This window comes from Oculina patagonica, chromosome 4 (genome assembly GCF_052425735.1).
Source record: "Oculina patagonica isolate OP01 chromosome 4, crgOcupat, whole genome shotgun sequence".
Taxonomy (NCBI): Eukaryota; Metazoa; Cnidaria; class Anthozoa; order Scleractinia; family Oculinidae; genus Oculina; species Oculina patagonica.
The window spans coordinates 24495063-24516474 of NC_135761.1; the positions used below are offsets into that span (position 1 = coordinate 24495063).

The 21412-nt window shown below is 38.4% G+C and overlaps 2 protein-coding genes and 1 long non-coding RNA gene across 4 annotated transcripts in view; 1 reads left to right on the forward strand and 2 right to left on the reverse strand.

Annotated features, from left to right (window-relative positions):
* Positions 1-1265: 1265 nt before the first annotated feature.
* The window catches only part of LOC144650008 (uncharacterized), a 32831-nt gene continuing 12684 nt past the window's right edge, over positions 1266-21412 (reverse strand). Inside the window, exons 3-4 of the long non-coding RNA XR_013569994.1 lie at positions 16190-16320; positions 1266-1379 (exon numbers count right to left, since the gene is read on the reverse strand). This is a non-coding gene — a long non-coding RNA (uncharacterized LOC144650008). The remainder of the gene's footprint in view (positions 1380-16189; positions 16321-21412) is intronic.
* On the reverse strand, positions 6632-9366 carry LOC144649917 (D(1A) dopamine receptor-like). The gene has a single exon (XM_078509513.1). The coding sequence runs from the start codon at positions 8930-8932 to the stop codon at positions 7802-7804; it is 1131 nt and encodes a 376-aa protein (XP_078365639.1). The 5' UTR covers positions 8933-9366; the 3' UTR covers positions 6632-7801.
* Positions 19871-21412, forward strand: part of LOC144649971 (putative G-protein coupled receptor No18) — a 35455-nt gene continuing 33913 nt past the window's right edge. Inside the window, exon 1 of one of the 2 annotated variants that reach the window (XM_078509583.1) lies at positions 19871-20099. The gene's annotated coding sequence lies outside the window, so the exon portion shown is untranslated. The remainder of the gene's footprint in view (positions 20100-21412) is intronic. The other variant, XM_078509586.1, reaches the window with a different exon arrangement.

The window sequence follows — 21412 nt, forward strand, 5'->3', positions numbered from 1 at the left end:
TCTAGGTAGGGGTCTTATTCCTATCGTGACAATATCTTTTTAACGATTAATAACTGGTTTCTTGAAGTGATGTAAACTAGTTACTTAACAGCTTGATAATGATCATTGCTCTACATCTGATTCACTTTCACTTCCAGTACTTTTAACTTTGATGGTCTTCCGTGATAGAAAGTTGCCCATTTTCTTCCAAAAGACCTGGATGGTACTCTTCTGTCAATGGTAGAAAGTACTCCTCAGAAATTTTTCCATTTTTTGCTATTTCTTTGCAATTGGGATATCTCATTTGATCATGTTTGAGAAATACAAGTTTTCATGATAAATCATGCAAACTATTTTGGAGGGCCGACAGTTTGTCTGCACCTGGAATGGGGAGGGTCTCCCCAAAACCTGTAGGCCAAAATAAAAATGCACCAGCCCTCCCCTCTCTAATTTATGACCGGTCCCTAAGAGGTTATTTTATATATTTAAACGAATTTGATGGTCATTTCCTATGCCTAAGTTTAGCTAAAATCCGTGGCACAGTCCCTTTAAACTAGGCTGTTATATACTTTTCTTTTTATATTCATAGATATCTAGTCTATGACTTACTCCGGGATCTTGTTTCAGTTAAACACTTTCTGCATGTAAGGTCTCAGGTACAGTCAACTCCCTCTATAACGGACAACTTCGGGACCACCATTTGGTGTCCGTAATACAGGAATTCCGTGACGAGAGTTATTCTCAGTAATCCTTCAACTCCTGTCCATAAAAACTAGGTGTGCGTAACAGCGAGGTGTCCGCAAGGCGAGAGTTGACTGAAATTGTGTTATTTTGCTGACGGCACGTACTGATCTAAGTGGAAAACCAACTGTTGTCGATGACGTTCCTTACAGCATTGCAGTGGGAAGGGGTTGTATTCTTAGGCGTATTTTGCGTCTCTCACAAGGATGTACTCGGAGAGACAGAACAAACACTCTGTTTTTGTTTGAGACATTTCGATGACGAAGACATGAGGAATGGAGACGGATCGCGAAAGGCGAACTTTCGTGAACTACATAGCTCCTTTTCAAACGCGAGTTAGGTCGAGTTACTATCGGCGTCCGATTACAGGAGGCTCGTTGATGAGTTTCGTTATTCTCGTTACCCGGCTGCTTTACAATGTTTTGACACCGAAAGGAGAAATGCGACGTTTAACACCTTTGGATATTAAAAGTCAACTGAACAGCCATGTCTTCACTATCAGTCAGCATCAGATATTGCGTGTTTGTTTTAGCCTGTTCGAAGCGCCTTTGTTTCCAAGCAATGTCCAAGTTGACTACAGTTTCAAGCCACTAGCATTCTGGTAGCTACCTTTTTAAAGTAACTCTCCTTTCTGCTTCTCTAAGTTAGTCTGAGCATACCTGCAAAAAAAAAGAGTAGAAAAGTTAAAAAGTCATTGTAAAAAAAATACTGCCAATATGCACAGCAAAGATAGCATAAAGAGCTCACGAACATTTCTTGTTGGCGTTAATAGTCGAGTTATTTTACTTTACTTTTTTCCTTAAAATGTACAGTGGCACCCCTCATTGTGGACGCCTCCTTAATACGAATACCTCTATATTTACGGCCAAATCACTTGGTCCCAGTGAAACTTTAAATTTGTATATTCTCTACTTTTATACTACAGATACCTCAGTAAAAAAGAAAATCAGCTGTGGCCTTTTGGTGTCGGTATTAAAGAGGTTTGATTCCAGGGAGGGGGTACTCCCTATAGAGGACGATCAGCGCTTATCTTTGCGAGCACGAGCATTGACAAAATTAGCCTTGCGAGCAACGAGCACTTTTCAAAAACTTACCTCCACTAAAAACCGAGCATGCGAGCACTTTTTGCGAGCATTGCGAACACTGCGACATTTTAAGGGACCATTCATGACCCCTGACAAGGGGAGGCACCGCCCAAAAGGGGCCGGCTGGAGGTTATACAGAAAAGGAGGGAAAACTATGTCATTAAGATATTTAAAAGGGCCTTTCAAATTATCGCGAACTCGCCAGACCCACTGAACGGTTGATTCATATTTGCTATTTGTTTGAGGAGGTTACTCTCTTGGCCGGAATACATCGGAAACACCTGCTTGACAGCCTCATCACGACTGATAGTTACAAAAGTGCTCTTAGCTTGGGTATGTTCTTAGAATGTTTCTAATCTTAGACTAAACGTATTCTTCTTATGAAAGAGGTTCTTACAAACATAAGAGTGCGAGCAAGCGGTGATTCACGAATGATAAAGCTGAGAGTCAGTTGACGAAAGTGCACGTCTTTTCCCCATATGAGTTGAAAGAGCTAGATGAAGTTCTTTGACAGACATGCAATTTTTTGTACTAGAGCAACGCGATGTTGTTGTTCACATAATCTGGCTAGGATCTCGGATTAGCTTGGTCTATCGACCAGTGTAACTAGCCAGAATGCGAGTTTTTAATTTTCGTCGCGCGCGTCGTCAGCTAGTCCTCTGTGCTCTCGGTATATACGTAATTCACGTAAATAAAGTGAAATGAAATTGGCACTAGCATTGTTATTTGGTATGTTGTGCACATCTTTACTAGCTGCGCAATAATGTTATGTACATGCAGTGAAGCATGCGTAAATGATGGTTACCGCAAAAATCTGCAAGCCACTCCCGGTTTTCGTCCCTTCGAACTTTGCCGTAAGAGTTTGAAGGGAAAATTTGCAGCAAATTACGAGCCGGTAAACCAGGAGGATGAAAGCAGTTACTAATTTCTTTAAATTCTCGTAACTTTTGGCTTGAAAGCGAAGGATTTCCGAGATTTAAGGTGGCTTGTAACGGCTTCCAGCACTTTCCAACTTAAACGAACTCGGCGACTTGCGGGGTTAAAAAAGTCTTTACGGGTAGCCTTGAAACCGGTACGTAGAAACTATGCAAAGATCTGTATCTTAACTGATGTTAGTCACAGAGCTAATTTTTTTTTAGTGTAAGAAATTTGAGCTAAAATTAAGGGACATTTTTACAAGTTATACTGTTGCTATGGTAACCTTTCATATTACATACACTTATGACCAGTTATAGCACAAGTTGTTTACCAATGACTGGGTACGATTCGTTTGATACAGTTATTATGGCATCAACTACTCAACGGACTTGTAGGCCTGACCTAACGTTTAATAAGTTGTGGAAAGTCCTAAAAACCGTTTCTAGCCACCTTATTTTAGCGACAGTTTGGCGGGCAGTGCGTTTGACCGCTGTTTACGTGCAATCATTTTGCAAATAACTGGGGAAAAACCCGTGTTTTAAGGGAAGTGGTCATAACAAGTGTACTCGACGAGGACCCACCTTGTGTAGGGTTAGGGGGGCTATGCAAGATACCACCTGTTTGGTAAGCCAAAAGGACAAAATTTATTGGCCTTAAAATTTGAGTTGAGACTTTCATATTACGTGTGCATGAAGCTTGTATTGCTGGAGAAATAGCACAAGGAGGTTTGAATCTTTTTCTTAGCTTCTACTCCTGATAGAGTGGGGGCTATACACCACCTGTCTTTTTGCAGAGTGGTGGGTCCTGTCTGAGTACAATAGTTTTGACCATTTCCTTTAAAGATTCTAACGTCAATATAGTTTTTCTGATAGTAAATCGTTGTTTTATGCCCTCGGTTTCAAAGTAGTCCTGAAAATGACGGACAATGTCGTCTACGTACATGCACGTGAGCAAGAAGCATCTCAAGAGTGCATGATTAGCATGGAAATTCTCCTCGAAACAACAATTCAACATGAGGTTTGTAGTTCATGGGAATACGGGAATTAAACTGCAACGCGGGGGGGGGGGGGGGAATAATTGTATCTATTGTAAGTTTAAAACTTATATTTTGAAACATTTTATGGAACTAGACCGTGAAAATCATTTATGTCAGGAGCTCCTGTTCATGTAGTGTAAATCGGACTGATTTTTTAGTTATCCTTTTAAGCATTTTTACTGCACGTTTTTTTTTTTACATATATCTGGTTATTTCTTTCATACATGGTTGTGAGAGTTGTAACAATGATTGCCAGTTCACACCAGTTTTTATTTTTTTTTTATCACTGATTGGCCTTCCAGTATAAATTAAGTGTTTTATATTATTTATTTTAAATGGAACCGGGAAATGTCAGGAAAGTACGGTTGCTATGGTAACAGTGCAATTGTACTGAATTGAGCACAATCTCAATTGTCCAATGGATTATTTACTTACATGAGCTTCGATTCAAAGTGTTTTTGTAATTACCCATTTTAAGTTTGGTTTCAAAGCTAAAATGATAACAAACAATTCTTGCAAGAAGTGTGGGACTCTTTACTCTGTTGCTAGTAAAACACAATCTGAAGAACACAAGGTAGCGAGATTTCAAGTTTGGGGAAAATCGAATGAAAAATAGCCTCATTTGCGGTACTCAATAACACGGAAATAAGATCAGCTGCTTATTATTCAAAAAGACAACCTTCACTTTAAAGTATCAGTATACAGTTGACAGAAGAAACGAAATGGTAAGCCGATTTACTCTGAAATGCAAACTAAATGATACTTGTTGAAAGGTCCTAGCAGATTAAACGGAAAGATTACTATTGAACAACAATTGTACAGGGTTTAGTTTCTGAAAAGTCTGAAAAGAGGCCTAGGAATCAAAAGATATGCAATAGGAAACTGCGTAAACATTTCGAATGACATGTATCTTTATCAGTCAAGGGAATAAATCTGACAGTTTTATGAAAAATTATCCTGCAAAACCTTTGGGCGGATCTATTGCAATTTTGCAATGCAAACACTGGCCGCATTAATCACAAAAATCTGTGCCACATATGTTGAAATAATAACCTATTTTTCTTTCGGTTTAAGCATCGTCTACGGATAAATCGTCCTAACAAAAACAGCTTTGGAATACGAACCTTGTTGAGTTGAAGTTTTATAAACAATTCATACATGATAATGGAACAAACGTTGAAACAGATTGTTGTATAGATCTATTTCGAGAAATAATGATGGAACTAGGAAACATGATTACATTACAGAAGCCATGCAGGGCAAATAACGCGGCTAGTGTAATTAATTTTACATCTAATTGAGGGAAGATTTTAAGCATTTTGCGAGGTTTCTAGAAGGCAAAACCAAGTTAAGTTTTCAAGTTGGGCCTGCGGGGAAGCTCATTAGCCTTGGGTTGGTTTTGATTTTCAAAATAATTCAGACCAATTTAGACAAAGAATTTTCTGGATGAACTATTCGTGAGGTCCAAAATGGAATTCGAGGCTTAAAGTAAACATAAGCTACTAAAGTAAACAGATTTCGCAAAAAATTGCGTTAATAAAGGGGCACGCAAATTAAAAGCGACATCTCTTAAGACCTTTCGATCAAGCGTGATCGCATGGTATGTTTGTACGGCGATCACCCTGTCACCTTATTGTAAACCACTAGCTTAAGTAACAAAAGTCGGCGAGTGGGTGGGCCATCGAGAACACAAGCAAAAGCTTTCATTTCGACGTCAGGGTCTTAAGTTGGCCCTTATAAGCTAACAATTTACGTCAATAGCTCAAAGGAAGCTGTTTTGTATTTTATAATTAAATTTTGGCGTCCGCTAAAAGCAATGGCACAAAGAACCCATTTGAATTCATTTTGCTGAAGGCGCCATGACAACAACTGTTATTGTAATAAAGCCCTTGAAGACTGATCGTGAAATATCAAATCGATGCCAAATAAACAACGCATTGTGTTCATTCTTGTGGTTTGACTTTTGCTTTATTGCCTCCATTTAGGCGGAAATTAGTTTGGAAAATGCTATTAGAACAATCCACAAGTACATACAATCATTTTCCAGCGACGAATGACTAAAAAAAAATCATAAAGTGTTTTCTATTATACAAATGACAGCTTTCTGATGGTCGTTTTGTGTTTCCATAGTTTTTAAGAGTGTACTTTTGAATAATTAGCTTCTGGAAGAACAAGATTTAATGGAATAAAGAAAGTAAAAATAATTCGAAAAGAACGGGGGGCCTTGGTCTTTTTTGAGAGTTTTGTGTTTATAAAACTTCCAATAATGGCCACAATAGGCCCTTTGATAACTCGTAGCGGGTTGTTTTTAAGTTATTGAAGCTCCCTTAGTGTTGAAATGAATGGGTTGCTTGGCATGTCAGACAAAAATGATAGCTACTTCTCGGACTGCCAAACATCGCGCAGAATTACCCAGCTTTCTGTCGCTATAATAAAGCCTTACTGAGGCGTTGTTATGGCAATGAGCCGAAACTAGTTCAATTGTGACAATGCGCTTTGTCAAATCATCAAAAAACAAGCCTCTTGTGAGCAGATGCTTTTTAACCTTCTAATAAACACACAAGCTTTATTGCAGTGGACCGCACGGCAAATTTATCCAGTTTGTTTATCTCCAGATAAAACTGGCAGTTTTCGTCGGACCGGATTTCGAGCAAAAAGTACGATTTAATTTCGCGAAATTGCCAAGGGAAATATATATGTACTTCAAAACTATTTGCAATTGCATGCTACTCAATTTTTTGAAATGATTTTTTTAAAAAGGAAATGAATCTCCCGGTGTGACACATTTTAAATCCATTTCTCTTTTGCTCACCGGGCGGCAATCTTCTGTTACAATTTTTGCATTAAAAACTCATAAAAAAAGACAAAATAACACGGTTAAGCCGAAGTTTTATTTTTTAACGCTTCGCAGTTTTACAGACATCTGCAAATTAAAAACCGGGAGACCAGTAGACCCGACGGTAAAATTAATAAGGCTCCAAGCTTATAATCTTATCAAATGGGTAAATTACGTCTTCTTTACAAACCCGTGGTGATGAAGCAATTTGTTGTTTTACTGTATATAACGCGGCGTCAAAGAAAGCGCAAAAATAATGCTGTTACAAAATAATGAGTCAGTATATTAACAGATCTAGGTGATCAATGATCGGAAAACTTCCGCCGAAAAGAATAGCTGAATTTACAAAGATACGCAAGTTCTTTTTTTAGGAGTTATACGTATCGTAAGACATCTAGCCAAGATAAAATATAATGCACTAGTAATTAACATATCTTATCACAATTTTCAATCGTGATGTATTATCTACAGTCTAAAAGGTACATAGCTAAAACTAAATTTAACACAGTCACAAGGTGCCTTCATTATTTTCGTTCAAATATACAAATCGATTGACAATTCGATCTCGCATCCTGTGGCAATACGGGGAAACTATCGCTTGTTATACGTAATGTAATAAAACAGTTCCAATCACATCACAACTTCTGTGTGTGTATTCTTGCTTGTTGAAACAATACCAGTTGTTTCGTATTCAAATTGCGGATTAGAGCTACGTTTCTATAATTTCACGCCAACCCACAACAATATGACCTACTTAAAAAACAAAAACTGTAATAAACGAAAAGATCGTTCCATTTCCCGTGAGATTTTTTTTTATCTTTGGATTTTTTCCCGAGAAAAACTTCGTTTATTTGAATTGGTATAGCTTTGAAGTCACCGAAAGAGAACTTTGGGACAAATTTTTAACTTATCTCGGACAGCCGAGGCGATTACAAGGATTTCTAGTTAACCCAGATTGAAATTAATACTTGTAAACCGCAGCAATATAGAACTTTAGTGTTTGTAAAGACGGTCAGAAACTTCGCGGGAAAACAAAATCGGCGGCAACGCGTTGTCCTGCTGTCAAAATGTTTGGAATTACTTTGCTTTTTTCAATTTCAAATCCCTTTTTTGATGACATATCGTTCAAGATTTCAGTCGATTAGCCGATCCATCCCCTTTGATTTCGCAACAAACTTGAGCTTTGTCTCGGCGCGTCGGCCTAGCCTAACTTGGCCGCTTGTCCCTTCCGTTCATGCTAATCCATGATTTTCGTCCACTGCCCCTCGCTGCGTTCGTCCTAGAGTTTGCAGCTTCAGTAACTGAAGCCTCATCCATGAAATCGCTCCGTGAAGCTCCCCTGCGCCTGCACAGCATACGGCTGAATGCGGAGCGGAATTCCTTGTTGAACAGCGTATAAATAAGCGGGTTTAATGAGCTGTTCATGACGGGCAGCACGAAGATAAATGTGATTCTTATAGCGTAGGAAAGCGTTCTGTTTGTTATGAATGGCTCGAAGCAGCTTACACACCACAAACTCATCACAATGAGAATAAAAGACGGCAGCCAGCACACAACAAACAATCCGATAACAATAGCGATAGTTTTGGTTGCTTTCAGTTCGCGCAAAATATGTTTCTTTCCCTTGGTCGGATCAAGCGAGGCCACGGCTTTCGCTTGAGTAAACGCCACGCGGAACACGCAAGAGTACGTAACAATAACTATCAGCAGTGGTAAAAAGAAAGCGACGGCCATCGCTACCGAGTAGTAAGTTCTGTCATTTTTTCGGCAACCTCGCTCGCCTGACGGGCTCCAGAGGACGTTAATATGAGGGTTGGCAGGAGTGGAATCTCCCGTCCAGTCGATCAGGCTCAAAGCACCCCATAGCATGGCGTACACCCAAACAAACGCAATCAGCGAGAAGCCGACTTTTTTTGTCATCCTGCTTTGGTACTCGAAAGGTTTGGTGATAGCAAGGAAGCGATCAATCGAAATGATCACCAGATTACAGATCGATGCGCTGCTGAACACTGTGTCCATTACTATCCAGTACGCGCAAGTCGTAACATCTCCGGGCTCTTTGTCGAAGCACCAATTGTTGTTGTGGACGCTCATGTCGATGCGTAGCGGCAAGTGACCCAGGGCTACAAACAGATCGGAAACAGCCAGAGAGATGATGAAGAAATTAGTCATTCGGCGCAAGCGATGGTAGAGATAAACCGCCGTTATTACCAGAACGTTTCCAAATACTGTGGCCAACATTATTAACACAAGAAACACACTGTACAATATGAAGAGAGGATGCGTTGGCATCGAGCAAACGGAGGCTATATCCAGCGTCGAATTGTTGGCAGCCATAACGCTTCAACTTCTCTCTCGCGGAATGTTCACAGTGAATTGTCAAGTGCTTTGCCCGTCTAAGCTCCTTTCAATTGACAACACCACTGGTCGCTCACGGGGTTTTATGCTCGCTCGGCCACTAATTATCGCTCAAATAAGCCAGCAATTAAGACGGGATGAAATAGATAATAGAATATGATTAATTTGGGTCAAATCAACCAAACCGTTCGTGGGGTCGCGACGCTGAAAGATGAATGATCAGGGCACAGATACTTAGCAAACCATAGCAACAGCGGACATTCCTGACCCGTGTGTTGATTACATTGCAAAGCTTGTCACTCAAGTTGCTTCGCAATGCGATAGTGCTAGATTAAGTCGGATAGCCTTTAGTGACAGAATATTCAGTACTGTATACGGGTACAGCGTGGCAAAAAATTTTTCAAATAGATCCCGCACCGGCACTATTAAAAACTTCTGCTTGCAAACGGAAGTGTTTCGCGGTTAATAAACAAGCTTTACGCGGGGGCCCGCCAAGATAAAACGTCCACAGAGGCGAACAATTGTCGCAAGGGCCTTACATTGAGTGTGCAAAGAGGTAATTTCAAACCCAGTGTTTTTTCTTCCTCGATTGAACATTCTACAGCTGTCGACAACAAGGCCAAGGGTAATTATTTTCGAAGGCAATCTTCGCGCCGAATGAGGATAAAAGTTTTGAGAGTAAATTGAGAAATCGCCGGGGTGTGAAGGTAGGGGACATGTTTTGTTGTCGGCCATTATAAGCTAGAGCGCGCAGCGTTGCGGATTTAGTATTTTATAGCGAAAAAAAGGAGCAGAAAAGTCCTAAAGTAGTCAGCTGCAGGCTCGCCAATGGACAAGCAATTTAATCCGTCTTCATCTGTTCGACTAATTACTTCCTGTTAGACACAACTTCAATCAAATCAAATAGGCAAAATAAGAATAGTGTTTTTAGAGCTTATTACGTTCAATTTCGACCTATTTGGAATTGTTTCGAGAGGAACGAAAGATAAAATTACGCTAGTGGGAATGTCCAAATAAGGTCCGAAAAGAGAACTCTGTGTTAGAAAGTTCTCAGGACCAGACAGATTCATAATTTGGCTGTACCCTGGTTGAGATGTTTAGTTTAGCCTCGTACGCGCTTCATATAAATATTATTTCAACAGATTAAATAGATACTCGAACACGAATTAATTAGCCAACTCAGCTGGGACGGGAAAAAATTGACACAGGCAAAGTATTGAATTGCCCATTCACTTCTTTGAAGGCGTTGAAAGTCGAGCAACGGGGCGTATTATTTTCCGGCAATATCCAGCGAAGTCCGCCTTGGGGCGCTTGATATTTTGGCGCAAAAAGATTTAATGAATTTGTGACAATTGTATCCGAACGTGCAAAGAATTACTAATAACGTTCAAGACGAATTTATTTCCTTTTTGTCCTCCGGAAAGCCAAAATAGCTAAAATAGATTGACAGCGATTGTTAGCAAGCATGCACATCAAAAGAAATTATATTGACCACTCTTTAGTCTATTAAAAAAACTTCCGTCCAATCGCTAAAACTGTTAAAAGACAATTGCCTGCCCGCAAAACATCGAAAACTAAACATACGCAGCGTTAGGCCAAAAATTGAAAACTTGACGATTTGACAGAAATAAGGAAATTTCTGACACGTTTACATTAGCCGAAATAATTTGATTTCCTTGTTTTGCCTTGTAATTTACTCATTTAGCACATTTCAGGCAATTTGAGTGGCATACGGATATTGAATTGAGATTTTTTTGAATCGAATGAAACAAAAATATAAACTGTGCGGAAACAACAAGAGCGCACTCTCTGATCATCACATGTATTATGCACGGAATGATCTAGGTCTCTTGAATAGCTCTTAAGAAAACGTGACCTTCTTCAAGTCTTTTTCCCGGTTTTTGTAAAATTTCCTTATTCGTAATTAGAAACGCGCACGTTTGTGTGTACATCTCTTCGTAATTTCCACGATTTTTTTTCCTTGCTGTCAAAACTAATAAGCGCGTAATCGACAAATTCAGCTTTTGCGTAGCTAGCGAACGTTGAAAGGCTTGCTAATAATACGCGAAGTTTTGTTAAAGAAGCGTTAAACACTTCATCGCAATATTTTCATTTGTCTAGAAGCAGCTATTATTTGCTGTAGAGTGTTAATCTAAACGAAAAAAACTGGGGCCTCCTGCCACAGATCGCCCAAAGGACAAAAGTACAGCGTTCGAGGATTCCTGTCAGAACAATTCTGCGGATAACAAAAAATATATACACTCTTCGCGAAAACCTGATGAAATTTATGTATCTCATTAGACAAGCCATTTTAAAATGAACACTAGAAAAGTAGTAACAGTGATATTCGTATATACAGGCGAGGACGACAGCGTAGAAAAAATCCAGCCGCTAAAGTATATATAGTTTTTAATAGACATTTTAAACTGAAACATTTAGTGCAGAAAATATCATAATTCCACAATGAAGAAATTTAGGAACTACACCTTTGAAGTTTCATTTCATCCCTTGATTTTCTATCTATGGCACTTTTTCCCAAATCAGGTCGAAATATTTTTTAACGCGCTCTGTTAGAATACTGATAGAAAGTAACGACCTATTTGGTGATAAATTTGCATTTAAATAGTCGAAGAAAGAGTTAGAAATAACAGTTTTATATCTTGCTTTCTTAAAGTAAAGACATCGGCAAGTTCACCTGCCTTTCCTTGCAATTAAAACAACTTGCCCGCAAAAATAAAAATAGACAAAGCTGTCCTTCGTAGCCGTAGCTTTCAGAAAAAGAAACCTTTTGACGCACGACCGCAACAAGCAAAAGGTGCGTGCGGCATTGAACTGGGTTCTTAAAAGCCAATTAAAAGACTCTCAACCACAAGTAACCTCTTTGAAATTTTGCATGTACTTTGTACTTGGAGGTTGGCTTACGTTCCGGCACAAACCCTTGGGGCTAAGGGTTTCGCTTCACTGTTCGGAAGCGGTAGCATAAAAGAAAAGCTGAACACTTTTGAAATATAATAAAAGAAATAGTCGTTTTCTTGGCATTTTTTGTCGGTCTACTTTGCTCTTGAAATTTTTTTTACAAATATAGGTTTGAGGCAGACGAAGTAAAAACGTTTCCTCAATACATGCAGTCGAGTTTGAAGTTGACAAAGTTATGTACATGAAATAGGTATGGCACGTTTGGTAAAATAATTTACAATACGTAACAATTCATTCAGCCAAGATTAGCAGAGGAACAGAATGAATATAAGAGGAAATACCTTGAGAGAATAGGGGAGTTTGCAGATGCTGGGCAAAAGAAAAAAAAAAACTATTTATCTGTTTTTTTCTTTTTATCTAGAACTGAACCGGATGACATTGGAAAGTTGTTCTAAAACTACGGCAGTCTAAACAATACCTTATATGCATGAGTGGCGGTGAAGGCAACAACAAAAAGAAAACAATTTTAATCGCTGTAGCCGGTTTATAATTCAAGTTATGATGTTTTAAATTTTGAGTTTTGGCGCTTGCCAAATAGTACACTATTTTAAGTAAACTAAGTAAGATTGCGACTAATCAGAGAGACATCAAAAGAAGTGAAGCTGAAATAACCAAGAACCCGCCCGCGGGGCCAAAAAAAAGAGAAAAGAAAAAGGAGAAAATTAAATTAACCCAAGGTTTGCAATTAAGTATGTAAAACAAAAACGTGAACTGATTACGGAAAACACAATTACTGCATAAACACACTAATATTAATTTCTTTTACAGGACTCGTGTAATTATCTTTCATTTGCTACAATAAAAAGACAAACTTGTTTTTAATAAAATAGCGGCTATATGAAAACAAGTAAATTAACATGGATCCTGTTTATAAAGACTTCCGACGAGACAAAAGTGATTTGTCTGTCAACTTTATTATTAAAAAATGGGCCAGTTAGGTGCAAAATTAATTAAATTTTGTTGTAAAGGAGAACACAGTTAGACACTAATGAAAAATGTTAATAAAACACATGTTGGAAGTATGGTCTCAATACATTTCTATACGGTATCTCTTGGGAGTATTACATAAGCGTTTTTAATATAACCTGAACTAGACCCCCAGAGGCTACCTTTAAGACTAAAATCTCTTGTTGATCAGTTCCCGTATCTTATAACTTGACGTAGTTGATTTTCTGTTAATTATGAAAGGAAAACTTATAAACTGATAACTACAAGACTTGAAAATTACTCTATTTTCTTGTGGAGTTAGCTCGGACCTGCTTAGTCTTTTCCAGCCTCTCGGTAGTCACTCACCCGCGTTAATCGCTCTCCCATAACTACCGAGAGCCTGGAACAGGCTAGGAACTGCTTGCCGATACATTCTACTATTTTGAAAAGTTTGGGGTATGAAAACAAAGTCCTTAGAATGACGAAAGAAGGGATTTTATTATTAGAAAATCTAGTGAAACATCATCATATGCCTGAGGGCACGATAAGGGGATTAAAGGAAAGAATGTCATATCGATATGTTTTGAATTGGGGACACATAAACTATGCTGGAGAGTTGAAGGACGCGTTTTAGAATTAATTGAATATCACAAACGGGGTCAAATTAAAACAAGAGATAAAAATTTGTTGTAGACTGTGATGATAGAGAACGTCGGCTTTAAATACGAGCGCGAGGAAAGTAAATTTGCCAAGCTAGTGAAATCTTGGCAAGACAGGTGAGCCTGTTTCTGAGACCATAGCCGTTATGTTACAGGACCAAATCGTAACCCGATATAGGGATTATTTTAATCCCTCTTCAGTTTAAACGTGCCCAAAATTGTCATCCTTGTCAACTTTCCAAAGCTCAAAGCGTAAAACTTTAATCTTCTTCTAATTCGTCTATGATCCTTGGATTATTGTGGCAAAGGTCACAACACGGATTAATCTAAAAAAGAAACAGACAGTCTTGTTTTAAATGCTAGAAATCTGAACTTTCAGCCGTCACTGGACAGGTCGTAATTAACCAGCAACTACGTTAAGCCCCAAGGAAAAGACATTTTCCTTATTTTTAAACATCAGTTGAGCGACTATGTTTATTCAGTCCACATCAGTAAATTCAGAATCGACAGTGTTGATATTAATTTAATTAAGAATGCAAGCACTTTACGAGAACATGTCATTAGTGGTTTACAAATTATTTGGCAATCTTGTTTTTTTTTTTTCAGTACGTGCCTAAAGCGAAACCGCAATTTATTAAGATAGCATACGTAATTAAGGCAAATAAATTAAAATACAGAGACAGTCACGTTTTTTTTAAAGAAACCCAAACCCGGAAAAAACGACTTAACTAAAACTTCCTTGAAGATAACATTCTACGCACGTAGGCCCTGACGTTCGTTGTGTTTGTTATATAGGAGACTTTGCAAACACTGAGCTATGTGTACATTTTTTATCTTACATTTCATGTTCACTTCAGTGCGCCAGAGGAAGAAGAATGAGCGCTCCGCAAAGCCTACTCTCACTCTTCTCTCCTACGCCTACCACAATTCACACGTTTTCTCTACAATAGAGCCTAAAACAGGCTATTACTCATAACTCACTGACACTGTCTTGAATAGAAGTTATGCGAAAATATTCTACTTCACCCGAGGCGAATAAATCGAGTATGGTGTGTAAACTAAAAGATTTGAGAAAAACAACGCAAGTTTTCGTTTGTTAGTCTTCAGTGTTGCATAGAGAATTAAAAGTAAATGCTAAAAACACAAAGCTTGAAATTCTGAGAGTCGGAGAAGGTACATTTCACTAAAACTGAAGATGTAGACTTTTCCCCCATGGACTTTTCCATCAAGGGGGCCATATTCGTCTTTCATCACAGGAAAACATTAACAACGGTTTAGCCTTATTGTTTATTTTGTTGATGAAAAGTTATAATTAATTATTCAATAGCAAGGCCTGCCATGTCATCAGTTTCATTCTATTAATTCTAACATTATTCTATTTGCCTTGTGGGTGCGTAGATTCCTTGGTTTTTGCCTTCGATTCTGTCACAAACAGTCACGCTACGTTCTGTTAGGACATGGTCACATTTTTTGGCGATTATGCTACGAGTCACGATATTTAGTGGACGACACGCTATCATTGGTGCCTCGTGATCTGTTACAGACAGTCACGCAACTTGAGACAATTCCAGTTCTGTCGGATCACGCTATTTTAGGCGATATGTTCTGTTACGAACAGTCACCGGCGCGGCTACATGAGACAGGGTGGTAAAGGGCGGGGGGGGGGTCCCAATCACGAATCACGCCCTTTAATATTTTCCTTTAAATGAGGAAACACCTATACGTTTTTAGACCAAACAAATCTTACGTCTCTAACTAAAAATGCTGTTGCCGAAGAGCGCGGGAAAATTTGCGTAGGCGCGTCAGGATTGGTTTGAGCTTGAACCTGATTGGCTGTGAAAAAAAAACTATGAGGAACCGAATATAGAGCTCAGCAAACAGAACTTAACTGGAGTCACTATAGTCAATTTCTTTGCACGAACCATCGCTAATACGGATCCTTGCATGATCTCTGAATGCAAAACAATCACTGTACTGTCATTACAATTTTAACTCTTCTGAAGAAGGAACCTCTCTAAAACGGACAACGGACACTTTAAAACAGTCCACCAACACAAAGTGTTTTTAGGAAAAAACACCCTTGATTGAGAGTTGTCTAATAGATGTTGCAAAATATCACAACATACATGATTTAGGGTAGCAATTTTAGTACAAAAACTAGCAAATTTTTATACATGAAGGTCCCTTTCAAAACCCTGCAACATTCGAAGTATCGTAGTGAAGTGAAGTCTAAACGTAAAACACACGTTCCTAACTTCACTTGTAATTTGTATGTACGTGAATGAGAGATCCAAACAAACAAACAAACAAACAAATGATCACTTAATTCAGACGGAATTACTGATGTCAATTTATCCGGCCCCTGTATAAAGGCGGACACCTCTCAAATCGAACAGTTGGTGTTAGTACCGACGGTGCCCATCTTAGAAGGAAAAGTTATTAGATTCAAACAGGAGCCATAATCGATTACGGCTCCTGATTCTACAGAAACTGTTGTAGTTAGAAGGAGTTCACTGTAAACAGGGACGGCGGAGCAATTTTCCAAGTGGGGGGGGGGGGGGGGGGGGGGGCTGACTAGTGACTTGAAGTGGGGGCAAAAAGACTTTTCTCTTAGTAAGTCTTTATTGGGTCGGTGGGTAACAGTAAATGTAGATGAGAACAACATTGCTCTTACCAAAATATCGAGGATACATCCATCTAACCTACTGCGACAAGTGGTCTTTTCACTACTTCCTTATTGGCGGGTAGAGGCAGAGATAAGTTACCACGCCAGCACGTCACCATACCATGATCTTCTGCAGAAGGCTGGAGGAGAAGAGAGATGAGTTAGTGATGATACGGCTCAGTCCAAAGTGTGATTATAATACTCAAAATTATTTATTGGTTCTCTATATGACTAAATCGTGTAGTCGAGCGCTGTTTAGAGTCCCTGTGTTGTGCTACTATAGTTATGCAACGCTTTCGGTGGTATTTTGATTCCCGTTTTTTTTTTTCTGTTGTTTTTGGCGGTTGTATGAAAAAAAAATATATATATTTTTTTTTTTAAATTTTTTTTTTTTTTAATTTTTCCGTTTTTTTTTTTAGGAAAGGCAAGTCAATTAACTCTCACAGTGCCTCTCTCTAACTAGGAAATAGGTACACTCGATTAAAAAAAAAAAATTAAAAAATAGATTTAATTGCTGCAGAGGTTAACCTGGGGAGTAATTAAAAGGGTAGTATAAAACTAAATTCAACGGCCTGCATGAGATCTATGTAAAGTTGAAGTCGAGTCCTCTTGCTTATAATACGACACTCTCTTCCCTGGGTTGACTTCACAAGAAAAAGAGGGTGGGGTCGGTACTCAGTAGGGTGGGGGTCTGGCTGAAGCGTTCAGAGGAGAAACATATTTTTCTTGTTTCTCCTCAGCTATTAGATTAGGCTTCTTACATCCTGTTATGGTTGGAAAATGCAACTGACAACGGATAGGTACTGTTTTGTTATAACAATTAGACAGAAAAGAAGTCATTTGAAAGTAATCAAATAGCAATCAAATGAAACGGATAGGTCAAGGTAAACACGATTTTCTGAAAAGCAAGGCGGATATCTTATGCGTCTTATGACAGAGAATATCGTGGCGACCCAGCATGCTGAATATGAATTTTCAGCACGACTTCAGGGGCCAACTATCTGTATTGTCATTTGTGGTCTGCGTGGGCACAAATTGAATACTTGTCAATTCGATTGAGAAGTTGACTTGGTCTGGTATGCCGGAAGCATAACAGCCTATCATCATACGGCTTCGTGCAGAATGGCTGGATACGTTCGCATAACTGCGGGAAAGAGAAAATAGTCTCTTGCTGCGGGATTTTCAAAGCATAGTATGCGAGTAATGTCAATTATGTAGGAAAATTGTTAAAAGTTGACAATTAAAAGAACCCGGTAATTTTGGGATGTTTGGATAAACGACACAACTGCGTTTTAAAGATGAAGATTCTATCTACTTACATGTTCTTCAAATCGGTGTTTATGCTATACATGTATTTCTAGTGCACGTGGAAACGACCCTCCCTGCCAAAACACTGCCACAAGAAGGATAACAATTATACTTTAGTGTAATAAAGCCGTGACACGAGGTAAAAACAACATTCATTCATTGCATCAAAAATAACGCAGAACTGGATTTTCTTGACATCAAAGTTGTGCAATGTTCTCTCACCTTTTAAAGTAGAACACGGAAATGTTACTACACTGGTCAGTAATGTGCATCAGTGCATTGCTGGGCTTGTTGAAATCTCAAGCCAGGCCGTAATGGGTACACGCGGAACTCAACTGCCTGAGCCGAAATCTCGAGAATCAACTGTACCAGAGTAATGTCTTGGAAGTAGTTTTAAAAGTTTTCCCTGTGTACAGTAGAATCGTAATCACGAAGAATAGCATTGTAATCGCGTTTTGTCATAACCCACCTATAGCAAATTGTGAGTAACACGCTTAGAATATTTGTAATATACCGGGCTGCTGCAAATTGTAATAACTAGCTTTGCCGTTTTGGTAATAATCTGCATGGTAAAATGGAAAAAGATTTCAATGTAGAACGCTTGTATGGGGCTGAGATATTCTATTAACCACGTAAGAATCTCCGCAGTGTATAGTTAGCCATTTGGTGAGCGATCGTAAATTCCATTTACTTGTTTGTATCAGTCATAGAGGAACGAGAAATAGGGTGAACCTTAAAACGGAGGGCAGGGGAGATTGGGAAAGAGACGTGAAAAACATCTTCCTTTAATTTCTACTTCCACTTTTTGCTTCCTTATACTTTCTAATTCGCTCAAGTCCTCCCGTTCATCTGCGAACTTACGCGCGTATTCAGCGATTGCTTGCCAAGAAACGCCTGCAGAGCGGGCTCGGAATATTCAATGCCACACAGCGGTCAAACGCAGCGCGCGTGCGCAGTTACTGTGCAATTCCCGCCAAAATTATCCATACAAAGTCTTAAATTTTCCGAAAACTTTCGATTTAAAGCCAAAAGTTAACGCCGTCCCTGGAAAGTTAAGGTTTATACGCCGCTATTGGATTGGAAATTCGATAATTTATCTCCACGGAGCGTCCCAGCTTGAACTGTTCTTTCACCGTACTATTTCTTTAACAATTTCTTGCAAAAGTTTGCCGACTTTCGAGTCAAAAGTTCGAGGCGGCGAAGACAGGAGGTGACGTCATTTTTTGCGTTTGACCGCTGTGTGATTCAATGCTGTTGTAGAAGGCTCAAGTTACAGCGGTCACAACGCCAACATTACCTACTTCATGTAAGCCTACCCTGGAGTGCCAGAGGTTTTCTTGCGCGTTTCCGGTGTCGGTCATCTCCTCTGGTACCCAGGGTAATATAAGCCTTGATTGGTTTAAAAACAGTTATGGGAAAAGCGATCTGCTGCGCTATCGCGGAGCCTTGCCATAAGCCATAAAAAAGGCACAAAAATCTGTTTTGACAGAAGTCAAATTCGTGAGCCTAGTTACGTATCCTAACTTGTAATGGCGAAGAGCACGAGGTCTAAAAATAAAATGCAAATGATTATACCCCCCATAAATATAAAATAAAAGGAATCTAGTTTTCGTTTTATAAAAGTGTTTAAGGAAGAAATGTTTTAGGAAAAACGTCTGCAATTCCCGTTTGTTTGTCTGAGTCTTGTCTCAGTCATAACGTCACTCGCGCGCTTTGCTATTTCAAGAGGAGAGGAAGCCTATGTAAATTATTTACACTCCAGATACATTGAATAGGACACAAACGTCAAGTTAAATAATTCAAACGCTATAAAATTACAAAGAGACATTTTTAAAGCAACCATAAAACTGATATTTTCACCACTGAGCATTTTTTTTATTTATGAAGAGGTTGTATGTACCGGTTAAAAACCAGTTAAAAAAATCCATTTTCTACCATGCATTGTAAGACCTCGATGTATTAACAGTTACCACTATCGGCCTGATATTATGATAAATGTTATTTAAACGGGATTCATGCTTGTGGCAAAAATCAAACAACATAACGGCAAAGCAAAGCACAAAAGTAAAGTGCTACTTCTTAACGAAGCACTTTCGGCTTGGATCATTTAAATAATATCAATAACAATAATTTAGAAACGTCCGACAGAGTTAAAGACTTTCAAATAAACCGTCATAATTGAGGACAGATTTTACAGTTTTATACCATTGCAAATGAAATTTCGGTTAGATATACCGTATTTAATGAGCACACTGATAATTGTTCCTTAAAAAAAACAATGATCCGCTGTATAAGTCAGTATTTAACTATATCTTATTGAAATCCTGAAAGGTAAAACCGACTGAATTTTGTCATTTAATCAAAGCAGAAGACACTAAAATGTTTCCTAGAGGATTTCCAATGGATTTCCACGTTAATGAATTCGTCAAAATAATTTTAGCGGCTCGTCAAAATAACGTCAGCGGTAGAGATATAAAATGGATGATATCTCGTCTTCAAATCTGCTTGGATGAACACGAAATGAATGGTTTAAAACCACAAAGAAAGGTATTTAAATGAAGTTGATTTTCTCCCAGTAAACGTTGCAAGGAACGATCGGAAGAAGGCGAAGGTAAGTTTGAGTAAAAAATGCCTTGAATTAGTTACATGTAGTTACATGTACGCAGCCATTTTAGGGGGAAAAACTAACGAAAAGAAAAAAGTAAAAGACAGATTTTCACTAATAGTTATAGTTTAGATTTGGCAATTTTTATATTGCGTACAGAAACTTTTAAATTTAGTCACGGTCTGTGAAACTTAAATGTGAAAAGAAACTAAGATGATTTGCAAGGGTAATTTTCAATCTTGGCAAGGCAAGCGAGAATTGTGTCATGTGAGCTGCTTAAGCCTCTCTTGGCGATGTTTTCGTTTGCCTTGCCTCGCCAATTTTTTGGTTTTGGGACCACGTACAAACGTTATGTAGCTTGATTTTTAGATGGTCTGAGGTCATCGCTTCGTGACAGCGAGCGACCATACACCATTTGAGAATCGGGTTATATGTTGTCCTTTTTTTTTTCTAAAAAATCGGCGAAGCATGGGTGAAAAGCGACAACCTTACCACTTTGGCGGCGTATGTAAATGGGGTTTTAGACTATTCAGCCTTGGTTAACGAGGAAGCAGTCAGTAAGTTGGAATTTTGATTTTCGCGCTAACGAAAAATACATTTACTGTGTTCAGCGAAGATGACTGAGGTTAGCACACTGATGCCATATCCACTATGTCCATTTAGTTTTATATTAATTAACAAAAACGAGGAAATAAGTCAATTATCACCTCTTTCGCTAAAAAGAATCGATTGTAAATACTCTTTTTCTTTGGCCATGGTAGTTTAACTTAAAATAACACGCAAATCGATTGTGTCGTAGACATTTTGAAAGTGGCCCCTTCAAGTTAAAATTGCACAGAAACGACTTAACTGCGAAACAAAGTTCGTTTGTTTACGTAAGGTTCCTGTAAAGTCTTGAGAAATATATAAATATATATTTTAATGAAACATTGGCGCTATAGATGTGAACTAATATATGCCCTTATAGAACTTGCATTCTTCAAGAAATAAAAATATTCAAGTCATGATTTGATATTTTAACTTTATCATTGTCTTGGCATTTAATTATTTTGAACAATCTAACGTTTTCATTCAAAGTTGTATTAAAACTGCAATATTCATTTTGAGGATTACGTAAGTCAATAACGTGTCAGTTTCATTTCCATTGCACGTTCTACAAAAAAATGGGAAATTGTTTGAAATCTGTTTTACTTGAAGAATTTTATTTAAAGAGCCCAATGTTACTGTCACTTCACGAATCATGCATCACAAAATTTCTTGATGCAATAAATAAACGCAATTTCGCGTTATTAAAAGATTATTACTTAAGAACGTTAATC

Excerpts from the sequence above, each read along its gene's own strand:
- LOC144649917 (XM_078509513.1), bottom strand. The coding sequence starts at position 8,932 with ATGGCTGCCAACAATTCGACGCTGGATATAGCCTCCGTTTGCTCGATG.